We start from the raw sequence: 19,451 nt of genomic DNA, 5'->3' as shown, positions 1-19,451 counted from the left end.
CACCCACCGGGAACGTGTCTGACTTACTACAGAGTCGTTAATATTATTATTAATATAATCAAAAGAATTTGATAATTACATTTTCATGAATTTCTTCTACCAGGTTGTTGTCAATTTCAGAACCACCTGTCATTTGGCAAGTGCTTAAATGTCATCTTGAGTTAGTCACAGATGAGGAGGGCAAATATTTCATTATGGACCACTCTTTGGGATATAATTGCTGTAGGAATGGGGCCGACGACAGTTTTGAGTTATTTGAGGTATTTACTGTACCTAACTGTATTAAAGCTACTACGAGAAACCTTAAGTTGGTGTCGAGTTTGGCGGCCCCTGTGGACAAAAGCGGCTGTGTTTCTGAGCACCAGACTCCCTTTAGAAAACCTTGAATATTACTGCAGCAGAGCCTAACAATCTGCCCTGTGCCGTCCTGGTTCTGGTTCTCCAGTGCCTTCTTTCCCTCCAGCCCTACGGCCTGGGACTCCAGCAGCGCTGTGTCAGTGATGACGTCTGACTGCTGGATCTGGGTTGGTCCATGGTGGGCTGGTGACTGTCGGAGGCAGGTTTTTAAGCTAAAGAAGTTTCTGGTGAACCTGCATGATTTCATCGGATTATACCAGAATCGCAAACGGTGGCACTGATGACGAGCGTTCAGAATAACTATAAAGAAAAAGCCAATCTACTCACTGATGGTCTTGTTTACTTGTGTAGGTCATATGGAGGCATCTGTATTCAATCGAGTTTCATAACCAGTGAAAGGTTCCTCACAGTCATTTTACATACAAAAGCAGGTCATAAATAAACATGGCAGAAACGTCCTTGTTGTTTTAGTTATAGTTGTCGTTTTGGTACCTGCATGTTTATTAGTGTTTGTGTGTTCACTGACCATTCCACTGTATGAGTGCCGCAGCAGCACAGCGTGTCCGTACAGTAAGGTGCGATGGCCGCCACCCTGGGCCGTCTGACAGAGAGACATTGACAAGAAGCAAAAGTTACAAAAGACAGAAAGTCACTGGAGGACAAACAGTCAAACAGAGATATCAATAAACAGATGCAGACAGGAAGAGAGCAGGGAAAACCAGCTGTATCATTTCATTCTATGAGGATGCTTTATCTATAAGTTGTAGGAAATGTGAGAGTCTCCAGTAAGACCTGTGATGACATCCATCGTACTTTTGAAAAGGCCCTCCGTGTAGAAGTTCAAACCCTGTCATATAACTGTAACATCCCTAGCTAATAGTATGATTACCATCATCAGGGCTCTCTCATGAAATAACAATCAGGAATAGGGTTTGGGTCTCCACAGTTAATTAAACTTCTATTGACACTTTGTGTTTAGAGTGTCTACTCTGGTGCATCAAATCAAACGCTCCCCATTCACAGGTAAAAGATCCGACCAATCACAGGTCTCTGCTTCCCAGGCAGTTGCATTTTAATATGGCTACTTGAACAAGCCTGCAAAAGGAATTGAAAACAATTAGAAATCCCTTTGATCTTTGTTACATGCTTCCTGTAAAGAAGTGTGAACTTCCCTTGTTTTTGTGTGAATTAAAGATGTGAGTATTGTACATCTGATGCAAGTTAAAGCTCCAGCTTTCAAGGTTGTCCTTGTTCCTGCTCCTCCTTCCCAAGACTATAACGGTGCTGCAAAACTACATGTGACACTGGAGGCCGTGCCACCAGGAAACTGTGCCATGAAACTGGAGTCTCTTGCTCTCTGACGGATATTTGTCTTCTGAGTAGAAAGTGATCCTACACAGCCAACATATGACTGAACCTCATGGCTCCTGCTGCACTGCAGTCAATCTGGCCGGCTCCTACTGAACACAGTGCAGAACAAGGTCTCACAGACCAGAGATGCTTCACTTTCACACACATAATTATGAATGTGTGTAACCAGCAGTTTGTGTATGTGCCATGGTCCATTTGTACAACACCTCACATCAAGAGACATGCACAAAAAGAGGCCTGTAGCGCCTCTCTTGTGCAAATACACATGCGGTTCCTGTGGTCGGCCTCCCAAGGATCCTCCTACGAGCTCAAGTTGTGTGAACGCAACCAGTAAACAACAGGACTGGAGTTTATGTTGTCACAGTTTGTCTTATAATTCAGACTATAATTCAATTCAGTTTATTTTATATAGCCCAATATAGAGTTATCCTCAGAGGGCTTTACGATCTGTACACATATGACATCCCTGTGCCAGGACCTCACATCGGATCATAGTGGGAAAGGTTCTGGTAGTCATCCTCAATGTACCAGTAGGGCAAGTCCAGCTATTTTAAATAAGTGGTGTTTATTTCCTCATGTTAAATTGATGGTGTTTGTGCAGCGTTGTAAACAGCTGTGTCTCAACCACGCATTTGGACTTTGTTGATGAGCGAAGTGTTGGATCTGTTTGCCTCGAGGCAGAATTCTGCCTGTCCGCCGATCCAAAACCAAACGTCCCCGGGAGAGCAGCTCAGTTTCAACCTCTGGAACCTTTCCTTCAGAGGAATCGTCTGTTTATATCAGCCTCTGGCTCCCAATAGGGACTGCCTTATGTTCTGGTCACATTGCAGAATGATGACACTGTGGGTATTTTTTTTAAAGGAATAGTTTGGCAAAATGCTTAATGTGAACAAGCTGACCAGGTCGCTCCCACTTTCATGTTTTGTGTGCTGAAAGCGTAGCTGCAGCAGCTGATTAGCTAATCTTAAGCCTTCTAATTAACATATCATAAGTAGTGCGAGTCTTTTTAAAAAATTATTATTCTCAACAAATGACATGTAACTTTATGCCTCTCAATACAAGGTGTCAAGGTTTTTATTTGTCAAGGTTTTTATTTGTCAGTCACTAAATTGATTGTGGCTCCTTTTGATGTTTATTTTTATCTCAGTAATTTCCTAAAATGTGTGTGTGTGTGTGTGTGTGTGTGTGTGTGTGTGTGTGTGTGTGTGTGTGTGAGCGTGTGTGAGTATGATCAAAAATGTACTTGATTGTATTTTAACAACAATGGCTATAGGGAACGCTGCTGGATCCCCCAGGAGGAGCGAGGTCTGCACGACCTCGCTTTAGCCTGCTACCACTGGGACCTGACCCCGGACTCACTCGGATCAAATGTCTAAAAAGCTAACTAGATAGATAACTGGGTTAGTCAAACCGAAACACATTTTAACCAAAGCTGACCTGAGCAGCGGCGTGAGGAAACGGTGTGAGGAAACTTGGAAGCACATGAAATCAATTGCATGATGTAAAACTGATCCGCAACCCTCTTTCTCTCCGCTTTGAACTGTAGATAAGTGCAAACAAGGAACCACCTGACAGAAGCGTAAGAGTGTGGCTGACTTTGGCCATGAATGAACAGATCAGTGAGCAGATTCACTCTCCCTGTGTGTGCGTCTACCACCTCCTCCAATGTGTGTGTTTCACCTGAAGAAAGCCCTGTTCTGAGAAACAACCTACTCATTCATTCGTCCCCCTTCCCTGGTGTGTGTGATTGTGTGTGTGTTGCTTCACACTCACCCCCTCAGCCTTATCCTCGGTGTTGGCCAGCATCTCCTGCAGGGCTCGTACCGACAGCGACTGCTCCAACACAAAGGTGCAGATGGACAGATCTGGAGGCACATTCTGAAACAATAACACACGTCAGATGATTTATTGCCGTTGACTTAACTTTTACACACAAGAGTCCATTCTTTTTGTATCAACACTCTGACCATAACCAGTGGTGTGAGATCAATAAAAGTAGAAATACTTTGGCTTCAGTACCTTGGAGTTGGAGATGGATTCAAGGAAGCAGAGTCGGTTTCCGAAGCCTTCAGCAGCCAGACAGAGCTTCTGTTGTTCCTTGTGGATTGTGGCCGAGCACTGGAGGACCACCTCGTCATCCTAAACGCAAACACACACATACAAATGTATAGTTACCAATCAAGATATAACTCAGTCGGTTCTGTTGCTCATTGGTGGAGGCTAAAAAACTGCAGAGCAACCTGATGTTCCAAGAGAACTGACAAACACACTTCCAAACCAAGCCCCTTACCGTGTAGCACTACGTTGCATCACTGTGAAGGAGTTGAAATGCATATACACATGTATACCTATTATTAAAGCCAATAATAGAGACTGAAAACAGTATTGTGCGCAGTAACATAACAGTGAATCAAAGAGATTAGAGCAAAGAGCATAATTGTCTATTAGTGTGTTCCCTATGTGTGCTTACGTGTAACTGTTTGAGCAGTCAATTGACTTCTACCACACACACACACACACACATAATTACAAACTATGTTATTCTCAGTTTAAAAGTCTGTGCATGGTTACTTTTGCATGTTATGGTTAGGAAAACATATATAAAGCTGCCCATCCACCACCACACTCTTACAATCTGAAACATTAAAGACACACAACCTGCTGCATTGGCACTGATTGTTGTAAATGGTGTAAATTGTGCAGTACAGATTAGTCCAATACGAACGTATGCCAGGCATTAAGAATAACTAAATACAGAAATAGCCAATATTCTTGATCAAGGTCTCGTATAGTACAATGAGTTTCAAAACCAGTTAAAGGTTCCTTGGAGTGTATTTTAAGCAAGATTTTGGTTTTCACAGTTTAACATTTGATAATTGTATTTTGCCAAATTAAAGGTTTTGTTCTATTCCGCTCATATCAAAAATATTGTTTATTGAGCCTTTGAGCTCAGTAGTCATGCTCAAGTTTGTTGCTCTGGACAGTGTCCTGCTATTTGTTCTGCAGCACTGATTTTTCTATAAACATTCAATTCAATTCAGTTTAGCCCAAAATCACAAATTTTCCTCAGAGGGATTACAATCTGTACACATACGACATCCCTGTCCCAGGACCTCACATCGGAACATGATGGCAGTTCTAGTTCTGTGGTGTTGTACCTCTACCAGACTACAACAGACACATTATAATCAAATTACCAGTTGTTCTCAGGAGGAGATCGTTACCCATTCTATTCAACTCATGCATATTAATCAGGAGGCACAGTGCGTCTTGTGGCTCTGATAAGCTCTCTATCAGAGAATCAGACAGTAACAGCACTACAACATGTCCTACATCGGAGTGTGACAATCAATTAAATATCTGTCTGCTCACACATCCAGCAGCTGATCCTGATGGAATCTAATCAGCGTGCATCCGTTTCGTCTGCCTAATGTCGGTCCTGCCATACAAGGCTGTGGGCACTAAAACCTACTCTCAATACTGAGCCTGAATACATCTGGGTTAGACCCAGACCAGGCGGCAACCTCCGGTACTGCAGAGTGAAGCCAATGTAAAAGAGGGCGACTGTGGGTCAGTGGTTAGCAGCTCTGTCTTTAAATCAGGGGGGTTGGCGGTTCAATCCCCGGCCTAGTCGATGTGTCCTTGAGCAAGACACTTAACCCTGAATTGTTCCCTGTAGCTGTGTCTACAGTGTATGAATGTAACATGATTGTATGTCGCTTTGGATAAAAGCGTCAGCTAAATGACATGTAATGTAAAAGAGTCTTTAAACCTGCATTCTCTCTACTGACCATCAGGGGGCGACTCCTCTGGTTGTATAGAAGTCTATATAAATGACTCTCCTTTCTTGATTTATTTCCTCAGTAAACATTGTAAACATAAGTTTATAGTCTCAATCTCTAGTTTCAAGTCTTCTTCAATACACCATGATGTTCATTTAGTAAATGGTGGTGGTAAATGTACTAAAGGAGAGTATACTTTAGCGTGGGCTTACTCTGATTGACAGGTCACTGCCGCTACCAGAGCCGTATGCGGCTCTCTAGGTCACTCCTCCGCATTCCAAATGTGGTAACTTCTGTTCATCGGCTGCAAAAAAAGCACCACAGCGACGGCCATAATCCAAGATGTCAACGGCCAAATCACTGAACTCGAGGCATCATAACAACAGTCCACAACCCAACATCACATCTTATTTACAGTCTATGGTTTACTTCCGTTAGCTGTAGTAACCCTGTTAGCATAAACACACCGCAGGACTCTGTTGCCCACCGGTTGCTGACCGCTAAGCTCCTCCTAACCACCTGAAAGCCACCTCGCTAAGCTATTAGTCATTCAATAATTCCTAACTATATACATCTGTACATACATAAATGCAATCACCTTACCTAGGCGTGCAAATCCAGAAAGCATCAATTTCCAGTGACAAACTGAATCCGTTATTGATTCACTTGCGGCACCTACCAACGATAAGAGTAGTGAGGAGTCGTCAATGACGATATAAAATAATAAAATGTGTTTACCCCAAACTAAAACACAAAATATATTTGGCTAATGGGTCCAGTAGTATGTGAGATTAGCCGTGAACAGACAGACAGACACAACGTACAATATGATCAATTTGGGTTTCCTTTATCGTGTCATCATTTATGAGGCCTCTCTACCACTAGGAGTGCAAACAGACTCGGGGAAAATGGCCACAGAGTACAGGTCTGTCCCAGGGGACGGTCCTGGTGTATTGTCTGCTGCAGTGTTTCTCTCGGGCTGCAGCCTGAGACGATCGTGGTGGAAAGAAGGGATGGGCGGGCCTCTGTCCACAACACCATACAAGCAGAGTGCGTTTTATAGATACAGCTGGAAATGTACTAAATGTAACAGAGTACCATTGGGGAATATTCTAGTTGTCATAAGATGGCTCTGGAATTCATCAGTCACTGTGGGTTTGCTTAATTATCTAGACGTGTGGGCTGAGGGAATACCAACACACACACACACACACACACACACACACACACACACACACACACACACACACACACACACACACACACACACACACACACACACACACACACACACACACACACACACACACACACACACACACACACACACACACACACACACACACACACACACACACACACACACACCAGCACTGCCTCCCTCACACTAAACCGGACTACAAGAAGGACATTGATATTAGGAGAGAGAGTGATGCTGGCAGAAAAAAATAAAGTAAGAGACAGAGATTAACTCGTGCACATTAATGTGGAGGGGTTAGATTAGCGGGTCTTCTTCCAAAGTCCTTTCTGATTGGCTGACCGATGTTGTGAAAAGTATGTATTGGAAGCAGGGTTGCAAAATTCCGGGAATATTCAAAGTTGGAAACTTTCCACAGGAATTAACGGGAATAAACTGGACATTATGGGGTAATTTAACTGTATTTACCTTGTCATAAGCAGACATTCATACAAACATTTATAATACAACTTTCAAAAATGACATTTTTGACTTTTTTGACATTTTGTGTCTTTCATCGAACAACAAAAACATGAACGTTGAATAAAAAAGGTGTATTCCCTATAATCACCACCCCCCAACCCACTTTTTTTTTTTTTGTGTTTTTCCCTGAATCTAAATATTTTCTTCCTGGACCTCATCAACGTCCTCCTCACTGCTGTACAAAGTTAGTCTACTGTATACAAATAAACTTGGTATTAAAATGAACATGGCTTCAGTTTACCAAGTAATCAATATGCTATATGACAAACAGTGTTGGGAAAGTTCAGTTCATAGTTCATACATTTTAAAATGAACTAGTTCAGTTCATAGTTCATAATTCAAAATGTTGAACTAAGTTCACAGCTCCAAAAAATGAACTAGTTCAGTTATTCTTTTCAATATGTTGCGAGATATAATTGAAATCTCTGTCTGCAATACCGCTCTTGGCCTCTACGCCACTCGGCGCTCTCACACTTGCCAGACATAGGGCTGAAACGTTCAGACACTGATGACAAAGACGTTCAGAAACAACAGCTATCATTAACTGGAATAATGCCTTTGTGACATTTATACTGGCTGACACACACACACACACACACACACACACACACTTCCCTACATGAAGATGTCTGGTGTCTGTCAGTGGCAGTTTGCATTCCAGCCTTCTATGGAGTGAGAGAGACACCGAGGGACTAATAGAAGATCAACGGCGGTCGTTCCGAGCCACATGTAGTCATTGCAAATTTGGCTTGCACTTTACACTACAGCGTAGTAATAACATGGTAATAATGAGGTAATAATTAAGTAATCCTATGTAAATAATCACATATATGATACGGGCAGTATTACCTTAAAACTGTAGGGGACTAAAGTGAATGTTTGAAATGTGAGAAAGGCTGAATTACTTTTATAACATAATAACATAATAATCATATGATTTTTGAAGGTATTAGGCGCTGATTGCCTATAATATTATGAAAGCATCAACCTATATTACCACATTGTTAACAGGCGATTTCACCATAATGCCACCATATTATAGTTTGTTATCCAAACAGTGCACTGATATGGCCATTTTAATTTTTAGAATGTTGCCTTGTCTGCAAAATAGTTTTTCCACATTGCTGTCTTTAAATGTGTTTCCCCATTATTAGCCTTTTGTGGGCCCTTATTATCCTGTTATACATTTCAGTCCAATATCACCCAGATTTAAACAGTTAATACCAAGATGGTACCTGGTACGGTGTTAGTAAATTAGTACCTCTTTGTTATCAAACTACTACAAGACTTTTAACAGGTTTTTAAGGAGCTGTAGTGTAAAGTGCTACCCACATGTGTAGCATGTGTGTGTGTAGCTCAGTCACTATAACTACAGTTTTGACACATTGTATACAGAAGCACTTAGTTTGGAGGTAAAAATTGAGTGAGCACACATCATCGTACAGGAAAGCCGGGAGTTGGGAGAACCAGCAGGATGACATCATTGTGTCCTTGCCTTCCAAAACCATTACAAGTCACTGTTGAAAATTAAATTGGTTTTCGGATGTGACTACGCTTTGCTTTAGGCTTGGTAGGATTTTAGAGACCGTTGTCATCCGTGATTGTGCTTGCTCAAAGAAAAGCTCGGGCTTTGTCACCAACAGTCACCATTTGTCATTTTGGAAATTGATGAGTAGGAAAGTCAAAGTTGAATCAAGAAGTAGGACTGTAAACGGTGATGGATGTTTACAACAGATTGGTGCTTCATTTTATTTTCTCTTCCAAATAAATGTGGCTAACCTGTTTTTTTTCCCCAGCTTGTATAATCATCTGGTTGTTTGTGCTCGTTGTCCCTGTTGGACCTATTTTCAGTGATGTCACAGTGTTCTGACATCGTAGCAATTACGGGTGCAGCGTTGTCATCTCCAGTTGAACCAGGGCTATGCGGGGCAGACTGAAAAGCCCCGCTGCAGTAAAATGGGAGGTTTTCTGAAGGGACTCTGGTGCTTGGAAACGCTTTTGACCACAGGGACCGCCAAAGTCCAAAAACAAAAGGAAAGCTACTCGGCTTTGAGAATAGAAAGCCACGTCGCCTATTGGTAGAAGGTGGGAAACTACAGTCTCACATGTCAACATTTCACACAGTCTTTCTGAGATAAACAAAACGTTTATAGTAATAATTAAGATTCAGAAACCAATTATTCATATTTCCCTAATCCTCACCCGTTATTCATCGCGATAAAGTCGAAAACTAATTTATTTTGTGTTAATTGTTGTCAAATTGTACTATTTAATCAGGCAACTTATATTATTACTAACTTATATTGGTTTAAGTATGGATTTGCGCATGCACAACAGCAACGTACGTGTTGCGTTATGAAAGTGTATTTCTACTGTCGACCAGCAGAGGGTGCTGCAGGGTCCTCGGCATCCTCACTTCCCACACTTATGCTGCAGGGTCTAAATAATCCAGATTAATGTCACGTAATATATTATGTAATTGGCAGCCTTTTTCTTAAGCATTGCCAAGGAGGAATGGACTTCATCACAGCTAAGCGTGAAAAGGTGAGCAGGTGGAAAAGCCCCAACATACATTCAGGAATTGGATGAATGGAATGGCCATCCAAAAACAAAGGGAGAAGATGTAGGGTTCATGTATGGGGTTAAAACACATGGACAATCTTGGGTTACACTATAAAAATGTATTTTTAATAAGGGTGCAGTGTGTGTGTATGTGTGTGTGTTAACATTAGCGACAAAATGGCTTCCATTGCTCAAGGAAAACACTCTTCGGCTGCATCTGCCTTCCTCCCACACACACAGAAATAGACTGACATGAATTAGCATGTCTTCTATAATCTACACACTCATAAACTCACACACGACTGTGTGCGCAAGCAAAAAACTGAATCAGAAAAATGTGCACGCACATGCACAAATGCACATCGGAGTGCATGGTCAGTGCTCATCAGGGCGACAATCATAAGGCAGCCCGGATTTGAATACACGTCTTACACAACAGCTTATTCAACAGTAGCAGTCAGGGGACACATTAAATACGACCAACAGGGTCGGGGAGGGAGGGAGGGAGAGAGGGAGAGAGGGAGAGAGAGAGAGAGAGAGAGAGAGAGAGAGGGAGGGAGGGAGAGAGATAGGGAGGGAGGGAGGGAGGGAGGGAGAGAGAGAGGGAGAGAGGGAGAGAGAGAGAGAGAGAGAGAGGGAGGGAGAGAGATAGGGAGGGAGGGAGGGAGGGAGGGAGAGAGAGAGGGAGAGAGGGAGAGAGAGAGAGAGAGAGAGAGGGAGGGAGAGAGATAGGGAGGGAGGGAGGGAGGGAGAGAGAGAGATGCCACAGAGGCCTTTTTGTAGTCCAAAGGTGGACAAGCTGGATCACCAAAACAATGATTAATCCTCCTCTGACATAAGAGAGGGGGTGGAGATTAATAGTGAGAGAGACACATATTGGTAAAGTATAAAACACTGTTAACATCTTTAATCACATCCACTGAGCCCACAAAACAAAGCAAAACACACAGATCAGACTGTAGGGGAAAGTCCACAGATTGTATATAAGAAGTGGACGTAGTCGTGGTGACGTCACCCGTTTTTAAATGCTGAGTTCGGCGACTTCGCCGGCGCCACCTTGTAATATGGCCGTCAGCATGTTGTGATTTTTTTGCAACCAATGAACAGAGGTTACCATATTTGGAGTGGCGTAGAGACGCCGTATACGTAGAGCAACCTGTCAATCCCATAAAGCCCGCCCTAACGCATACTCTGCTTTATGACTCTAAATGGACCATAATTTAATAAAAGAACATCACGCTGTATAGAAGAAGACTAGAAATTGAGACTATAAACTCATGTTTACAATGTTTACTGAGGGAATACATCAAGAGAGAAGTAGAGTCATTTATATAGACTTCTATACAACCAGAGGAGTCGCCCCCTGATGGTCAGTAGAGAGAATGCAGCTTTAACATATGAAGCAGAGACTTCTATACAACCAGAGGAGTCGCCCCCTGATGGTCAGTAGAGAGAATGCAGCTTTAACACATGAAGCATAGACTTCTATACAACCAGAGGAGTCGCCCCCTGATGGTCAGTAGAGAGAATGCAGCTTTAACACATGAAGCATAGACTTCTATACCACCAGAGGAGTCGCCCCCTGAGGGTCAGTAGAGAGAATGCAGCTTTAACACATGAAGCATAGACTTCTATACCACCAGAGGAGTCGCCCCCTGAGGGTCAGTAGAGAGAATGCAGCTTTAACACATGAAGCATAGACTTCTATACCACCAGAGGAGTCGCCCCCTGAGGGTCAGTAGAGAGAATGCAGGTTTTAAGACACTTCCACTTTGGCTTTACTCGGCAGAACCGGAGGTTGCCATCTAGAAAAGTCTTTAAAAACGTGAGATAAAGTTCAGCAGGCTTGTTTGCTTTAAAGGACAAAGCTAGCGTTATTCTAGATTGCTGTTACTGTCAACAAATCCCATTAAAAGACTAAAAAGGCTGTGGGTCTTCACAGGGGATTTGCTTAGAGGGAGAACAGAAGTAGAACATCATAAAGAATATAGCTTAGCTCAAAGACTGGAAACAACCAGCCTGGCTCTGTCTGACGTGGCGAAAAACACACCTGCCTCTAAAGCTTCCTAATTAACATGCCGCTTCTTGTATGTTGAACCAGTACAGATAAGGAAGTAGCCCGAGGTGAACAACGGTGGGATACAGTGGCTGTGTGCAGCCTACTGCAGTCCCATCACATGAAAGCAAAGCGTGTCCCAAAAACAACTTCTTGAAGGGTTTTAGCAAGCAGTCTCATTACATAATGCAGCAGAACTAGAGCATTGGGTTGGAAACGTGTTTGTCCCCGTGTGTGAACGTAAATCCAAGTCTCCCTCTCGTCTTATTCATTATGATTATTTGGATATAGACCTGCAGCTGCAGTTTTAATGCTGCAGGCTAATTCTGGCCTCGCATCAAACCTATAGAGTGACGTCTAATATGCACTGAGTCACTCTAAAAGCCCTTCAACAGACATTTATATCAAATGCGGTTGCTCCTATCTTTAGTTATGTATGTATGTGTCGAGGAACTATGCATCTATGCAACATTATTTAGGTGTCACAGCCCCAAAAAAGAAAAGGTCTGTTAAAACAGCCAAAATGCAACGGGACGATTTCTCCTTCATTTTGCTGCTGCCTGAGTGTGCCAGCTCAGCCTGCTGTGTGTTATGTACTGTGGCGCTATGTGTGTGTGTCTGTGTGTGCGTGTGTGTGTGTGTGTGTGTGTATTCCAAGTATACAGTGTTATAAAGCATCATGGATTTGGAACACACACACAGACAGTGGGCAGGTCAGGGGAGGAGGGTTTAAAAGCTTGGCACACAGGGACAGAGAGAGAAAGAAAAAGAGAGAGAGAGAGGGAGGATGGAGGAGGGGAGCACATCACTGGTGTAATCTGAGAAAAGCAGAAGGGAAGAGGAATGCAGAGAGGGAGACACATGTGGCTACAGGCTACTGCGTCGTAGAAAAAGGATGGATTTTTGTTTGTATTGAATCACGACTGATGATGTGACATTACCCGATTTCCATATCAGTTTGAAATTTACGTCCTTGACGATAATATCTCTTCAAATACGCCTTTGCACAAGATTACCCGCCCTCACAGTTACTTCTCCTCTTTGTGCCGGATAACCAAACAGAACCAAACTGGAGACCATCCTGTGACGGCATCTCATCAAAAAAGTCGTGGCCAGGGGCTCGACCTGCCCTCCCGGAGCGCTTTCCTCAACGCCTATCATGCTCACAAGCATCGTGGTGGCAGATATAGGTCCAAGAGACAGAACGCACCAGCCAAAGAACCGTAAACCTCTTCTGTGGGAGTCCCCCGCTAGAGTAGGCGTCTATTCTGACAAGATCACACACACACACACACACACACACACACACACACACACACACACACACACACACACACACACACACACACACACACACACACACACACACACACACACACACACACACACACACACACACACACACACACACACTTGCCCGGGGTGCACCTGACTGGTTTGATTATTAAATCTGATTCATTTCTCCCCCCCAAAAAAGAAACCAAACGCAGATTAAACAATGCTCTCTATGAATTTTATTTACTGCATTATAATTAGCGTTCAAATGTTCTACACATATGTCATGAGAATACCAATATTTCTTGGGCCACTCGTGTCGTTGAAAATCTGATATTGGGACGGCCCCTCGAGTTCATATGAGTTGCCGGGTCAGTTTGGTTCCACCGGGCCTCTTTTTCAGGAGTCCTCTGTTCACTCCAGAGAGCTGTTTACTTCGGAGACAACGCAGTAATTTAATACACATCTGATTGTGAACTGTTTGGGAATTGGACACCACTGTAAATGAATCAGCGCAGTGCTGTAAACACTGTGTTGTGACTGTGTCCTTTGGCAATCCCCCATAATACTGCTGTACAGCACGTCCCTGTTGGTCCCGTCTCCACTTGATCGTCATTATTCAACATGGAGTCGATTTACCGTCTAATTAGACTAACAATGCTTATAATCAGTTACATCTTGACATCGGAGAAAATAAATGTACACATTAGAGGCATTAAAGTGCTGCAGGGTTATAGTTGCCAAACCTCTCAATCTCAATCAAATGAGTCACCTCAGTCTATGACCTTGTGTTCCCTCCCCTTGCTTGTGGAAAAAGGCTACAGGGAAAGTTAACTGCGCCAGAAGTAAAAGGTAACGGATCTTTTTATATTTTTTATTTTAGGACAGACCAAATGAACCGAAATGCAGCCCTCAAAGTTCAGTTCTACTCGTCTTCTCTGCTACGAGAGCTGTTTGTGGAAATATTGGATTTGAGCAACTATTTCATGTTTCGTGCAGCAGAACACCATGTCCATGATGCATCTGCATCTCCTACTGCTCCCTTCACTGCTAAGCCCAGAGGTTCATCTGGTCTTGGTCTGAAACAAGGCAGGCCCACTCTCCTGCTCCTTACTACTTCCGTTTCAGAAATGCTACCGGAGGGTACGCTGGTTTATGCTCCGATCCGATATCGCATCATTTACATTACCTTTCATTTAGCTGACCCACAGTCACCATTTATGATTCATCCTGCCCGATCCGTACTGAGCATGTGCAACTCTCAAGAGAGCAGAGAGAGTAGCAGCTCTCGGTAGACACTTCCATCATCAGCTCTGGAAACCAAACTAAAGAACCTTGTGCGTGTGAAGTCGTTGAGGGAAGCAGCTGACGGCTCTTTCTCATCTCTGTTGAGAGTTGCACGCGCTCAGTGCCGACCTGGCAGCAGCTAGCGGAGAGTGTAGCGATAGCCAGAGTGAGCACAATGACAGCAATGTGGAAATATGTTTCACTGGAAGATCCGTCCAAGTAGAGAATACAAAGGGTTTAACCTGAGCCAGGTCATAGAACAATAAGAGCAAGCATGTCACATCCACACAAGGTTAGTAGAACACAGATGTCAAAATAGTACAAAATTTTAAATGTTATTAACGCTCCGGTATCAGATTGGTAATCTTTTTTTTTGACGAAACGTAACTTCACATGTCATAATTGGTATCAGGAAAGAAAAAAAATGATATGACATTTTACACATTCTGTTGATTTGACTGTTCCCTTCTCCTTCAACCACGTGCTATTCTTAGAGAAATTGAACGTGTGATCTCCATGCCCCCCCCCCCACCCCCTACCGACTGCAAGGCCTCATATTCATTAAATGTGGAATTATAAACGATATAAAAGATTAATGTGCTAGACGTTTCAGCACGAGGTCACGCATATCAGGGGCAAGGATGCCATTGTTCAGAGTTATGTGAATAAAGTGTCATTATGTTCTCATTATTCACCCCATTGTCACATTGCATGCCTGTGGCTACAAACGGAAGCGTGTGGGGAGCACTTGGTTTCATTTGGGTGATCCTTTATTGTTCTCATGTATTAATTTGGTGGGTCTATGGTAATGAGATTCACAACGTTCATATTTGGGGCTGGTGCAGCTGAACGGCTGTTTTGAAAGTACATTTCATTTCCCGTAATCTCTTGTTGTGGCGCGTTAATATGTCGTGCTCTCTGCTGGAGTCGCAGTGTATGCTGGGGTGGTACACAACTTCATTTCAAGCACGGCATGTGGAACCACAAACCGGATCCCAAGCACACCTGGAGGCGGTTTGAAACGCGATTCCAATCCAATTCCAAGTGCGTGTCAAGACAAACTTGCAAATGACCGTGCAGACAGTCTTAAAGATCGGATTTGAGAAACCAATTGCATTTGTCCAGACTGCACATTGACACCTTTCTCCGTGTCCTACAGGTAACACGTGGCTCTTGAAGCAGTAGATTCTCATACATTTTGGGGTGGTATCCACAAGGTCACTTTGGATTAAATCATCAGCTCTTTCATTACCCTGACGTCACCCTGACTTTGAGGTTTGAAACTCTTTAAATAAAATATTACAAAAATACAAAAAACATCACAAAAGTTTCAGGAAGATGTAACGGTCATTTTCTTTGGTTTCGACAAATTTGGAGATAAAAGTCTCGTCCCACTCATTTGATTTCCTAAATTCCTGAATCAACACTCTCCTGCATGTTCTGACACAACCCCATCCAGCTGGCCTCAGAACGACCACGCTAACTCACAATTGCCAGCAGGATTTGTAGGACTTTAACCATACAACTGCTGCCAACAGTTCACACACACACACACACACACACACACACACACACACACACACACACACACACACACACACACACACACACACACACACACACACACACACACACACACACACACACACACACACACACACACACACACACACACACACACACACACACACACACACACACACACACACACACACACACACCAGCACTGCCTCCCTCACACTAAACCGGACTACAAGAAGGACATTGATATTAGGAGAGAGAGTGATGCTGGCAGAAAAAAATAAAGTAAGAGACAGAGATTAACTCGTGCACATTAATGTGGAGGGGTTAGATTAGCGGGTCTTCTTCCAAAGTCCTTTCTGATTGGCTGACCGATGTTGTGAAAAGTATGTATAGGGAACCAGGGTTGCAAAATTCCGGGAATATTCAAAGTTGGAAACTTTCCACAGGAATTAACGAGAATAAACTGGACATTATGGGGTAATTTAACTGTATTTACCTTGTCATAAGCAGACATTCATACAAACATTTATAATACAACTTTCAAAAATGACATTTTTGACTTTTTTGACATTTTGTGTCTTTCATCGAACAACAAAAACATGAACGTTGAATAAAAAAGGTGTATTCCCTATAATCACCACCCCCCAACCCACTTTTTTTTTTGTGTTTTTCCCTGAATCTAAATATTTTCTTCCTGGACCTCATCAACGTCCTCCTCACTGCTGTACAAAGTTAGTCTACTGTATACAAATAAACTTGGTATTAAAATGAACATGGCTTCAGTTTACCAAGTAATCAATATGCTATATGACAAACAGTGTTGGGAAAGTTCAGTTCATAGTTCATACATTTTAAAATGAACTAGTTCAGTTCATAGTTCATAATTCAAAATGTTGAACTAAGTTCACAGCTCCAAAAAATGAACTAGTTCAGTTATTCTTTTCAATATGTTGCGAGCTATAATTGAAATCTCTGTCTGCAATACCGCCCTTGGCCTCTACGCCACTCGGAGCTCTTACACTTGCCAGACATAGGGCTGAAACGTTCAGACACTGATGACAAAGACGTTCAGAAACAACAGAACATTTTATGTTTATGTTTCTGGCAGACAATGTTCCCAACCAGCTGCATTCAGGGTCCAGCTGAGCTTGGCGTGCATAGTCTTGTTCTCAACTACATTTAAGTTCCCTGTTATATGTTTTTTAGCAAAAAAACTTTTTTTTCAAAATTCCCACAATTGCTGAGCCAAAATTCCCGTGGAAACTTTCCGGAAATTTACCGGAAACTTTCCGCCCCTTTGCAACCCTAATTGGAAGACATAACTGATTATTTCAGCTCCTGAAGAAGATGGAGGTTGGTTAAGCTGTCCATCTGTTCAGCACTACTGGTCCACTCACTGGTCCATTCATGCTCACCAGAGGATTCAAAAGGAAAACTAATTCACCAAAGTCATTTCCCCTTGACATCTTAAGGGCCCATTGACCATTAACTGGTACATAAGAAATATACAACTGTAAAGGTCACACTACATAACCTGACCTGCCAGACGGTTTGGTACACGGAACCATCTGAGAAGCCGTCAGTGGAAACCGTTTGGAAAAGAGTTTAAAAAAAATACTTGGCAGGGGATTGCATGAACCATCCGTCAATCAAACTCTTATCGAAGCCAGTCGGGAGAAGAGGGAAAACATTTTTGCGTGGAGGGAAGCTTTCAGTGTCGTTCTTTGCTTTCCTTTCAATGAAAGATTTTTAAATACTCAGAGTTCTGATATCTCGGGGATATTGCAGCATCGAAGATAAATTCTTCTGTTGTTTAGAACGAACAGTTGCCACTCTGCGTCACCGTGCTAGCCACGACCCTAGCTGCCAGCGGCTCCTCACAGGATGTAGACCCCGTGAGGATCCGCCATAATTGGGAGCATAATTTATTAAATAAACATCATGCTATATTGAAGAAGACTTGAAACTAGAGATTGAGACCATATACTCATGTTTACTGAGGGAATACAAACAAGTAGTCATTTTCTCATAGACTTCCATACAACCAGAGGAGTCGCCCCCTGATGGTCAGTAGAGAGAATGCAAGTTTCAGCACAATTATTCCCCCCCCCCCCACACACACACACACACTACTTTGAAGTTGAATTGCTTTATGTAATTTCCCACTCAACCTTGTTTCATCATCCAAACGAAATAAATAGTATTGCTTTGTGTTGAGAGGGGTGCGTGTGTGTGTGTGTGTGTGTGTGTGGGTGTGTGTGTGTGTGTGTGTGTGTCATCATCAAAGCTGTCAGGCTACATATCTGTAACACTTGTAACGCTCTTATTTTAGATACACTTTCTGCCTCTCTAACCCAGCACTCACAGATCATCCTGCCAAAGACTAGTGGGAGTAAAGCTCTCACACATGAGGCATGAGTGCCCCCCCCCCCCCCCCCCACACACACACACACACCTGGAACCTCTGCAGCATTTTTAAGTTTTACCAGTTATTTTTCCATCAGCAATTTTAAACAGAACATTCAACTTACTAACATATACAGAATCAGATCATTTCTCTTTTGTCAGAATCTGTCTCTCACTCCCATCATCCATTGTGCATTATGCAGATGCAGTACATAGAGCAATAGACCACGATCACACTCAACCCACACTCCTCCCACTGCTGGAAACTTGAACCCCGCAGCCGGAGGAGAGGAGAAGAGATTCCATAAAGACACCCAATGTTTCAGCAGCTGTTCACGCTCCACGTGGTCAGCTCCTCTGCCCACCGTCGTCCACACAAACACCACGGGTGGGATCTCGTGTCAGTCGTGTCTTTTTCTTTGTGAACATCTTTCATGAAGAGTATGAACGCAGGAAACGCAGCAGCATTGTGCATTTGACACACTGTCAGCCTGCTACAGTGCTAAAGAGAACCCTGGGGTTGTTCTTATTTTTCTCTATTACTGATGAGTAATAGGCTGCTCTGGCATTACGGAGAGCCTTTTTATATGTTTTAAGACTATCTCGCCAAACTAAGCGTGATTCTTTCAGATTGGTGGAACGCCATATACTTTCGAGCTTTCGTGAAGTTTGCTTTAGGTCGCGGGTCTGAGGGTTATACCAGGGAGCAAACCTCCTTTGCCTCACTGTCTTTTTCTTCAGTGGGGCTATCAAGTCTAGTGTCATTCTCAGTGAGCCTGTAGCACTATCGACAATATGATCAATCTGGGACGGACTAAAGTTAGCACAGGAGTCCTCCGTCACATTGAGACGTGGTATTGAATCAAATGCAGAAGGAATCGCTTCTTTAACTTTTGACTAACGGTGTATACTCCGGGAGTATAAACTCAAAAGTTAAGAGGTAATGGTCTGACAGAAGAGGGTTCTGTGGGAAGACCTCCAAATGCTCAATGTCAATGCCATATGTAAGAACAAGGTCGAGGGTGTGGCCAAAGCAGTGAGTGGGTTTCTGTACTCTGACAGAAGCCAATCGAGTCCAACAATGAGATAAATGCAGTACTAAGGCAATCAT

The 19,451-nt window shown here is 43.0% G+C and overlaps 1 protein-coding gene across 1 annotated transcript in view; it reads right to left on the bottom strand.

Annotated features, from left to right (window-relative positions):
* ryr2a (ryanodine receptor 2a (cardiac)) overlaps positions 1 to 19,451 on the bottom strand; it is a 132,158-nt gene that overhangs the window by 93,327 nt on the left and 19,380 nt on the right. Inside the window, exons 2-4 of the mRNA XM_034559471.1 lie at positions 3,748 to 3,867; positions 3,502 to 3,606; positions 884 to 958 (exon numbers count right to left, since the gene is read on the bottom strand). Coding sequence (XP_034415362.1) covers positions 884 to 958; positions 3,502 to 3,606; positions 3,748 to 3,867 — 300 coding nt within the window. The remainder of the gene's footprint in view (positions 1 to 883; positions 959 to 3,501; positions 3,607 to 3,747; positions 3,868 to 19,451) is intronic.

Source organism: Cyclopterus lumpus, chromosome 19 (assembly GCF_009769545.1).
Source record: "Cyclopterus lumpus isolate fCycLum1 chromosome 19, fCycLum1.pri, whole genome shotgun sequence".
NCBI lineage: Eukaryota > Metazoa > Chordata > Actinopteri > Perciformes > Cyclopteridae > Cyclopterus > Cyclopterus lumpus.
Note: the sequence above shows the minus strand (reverse complement) of the source record. Positions and strands in the feature narration are given on the sequence as shown.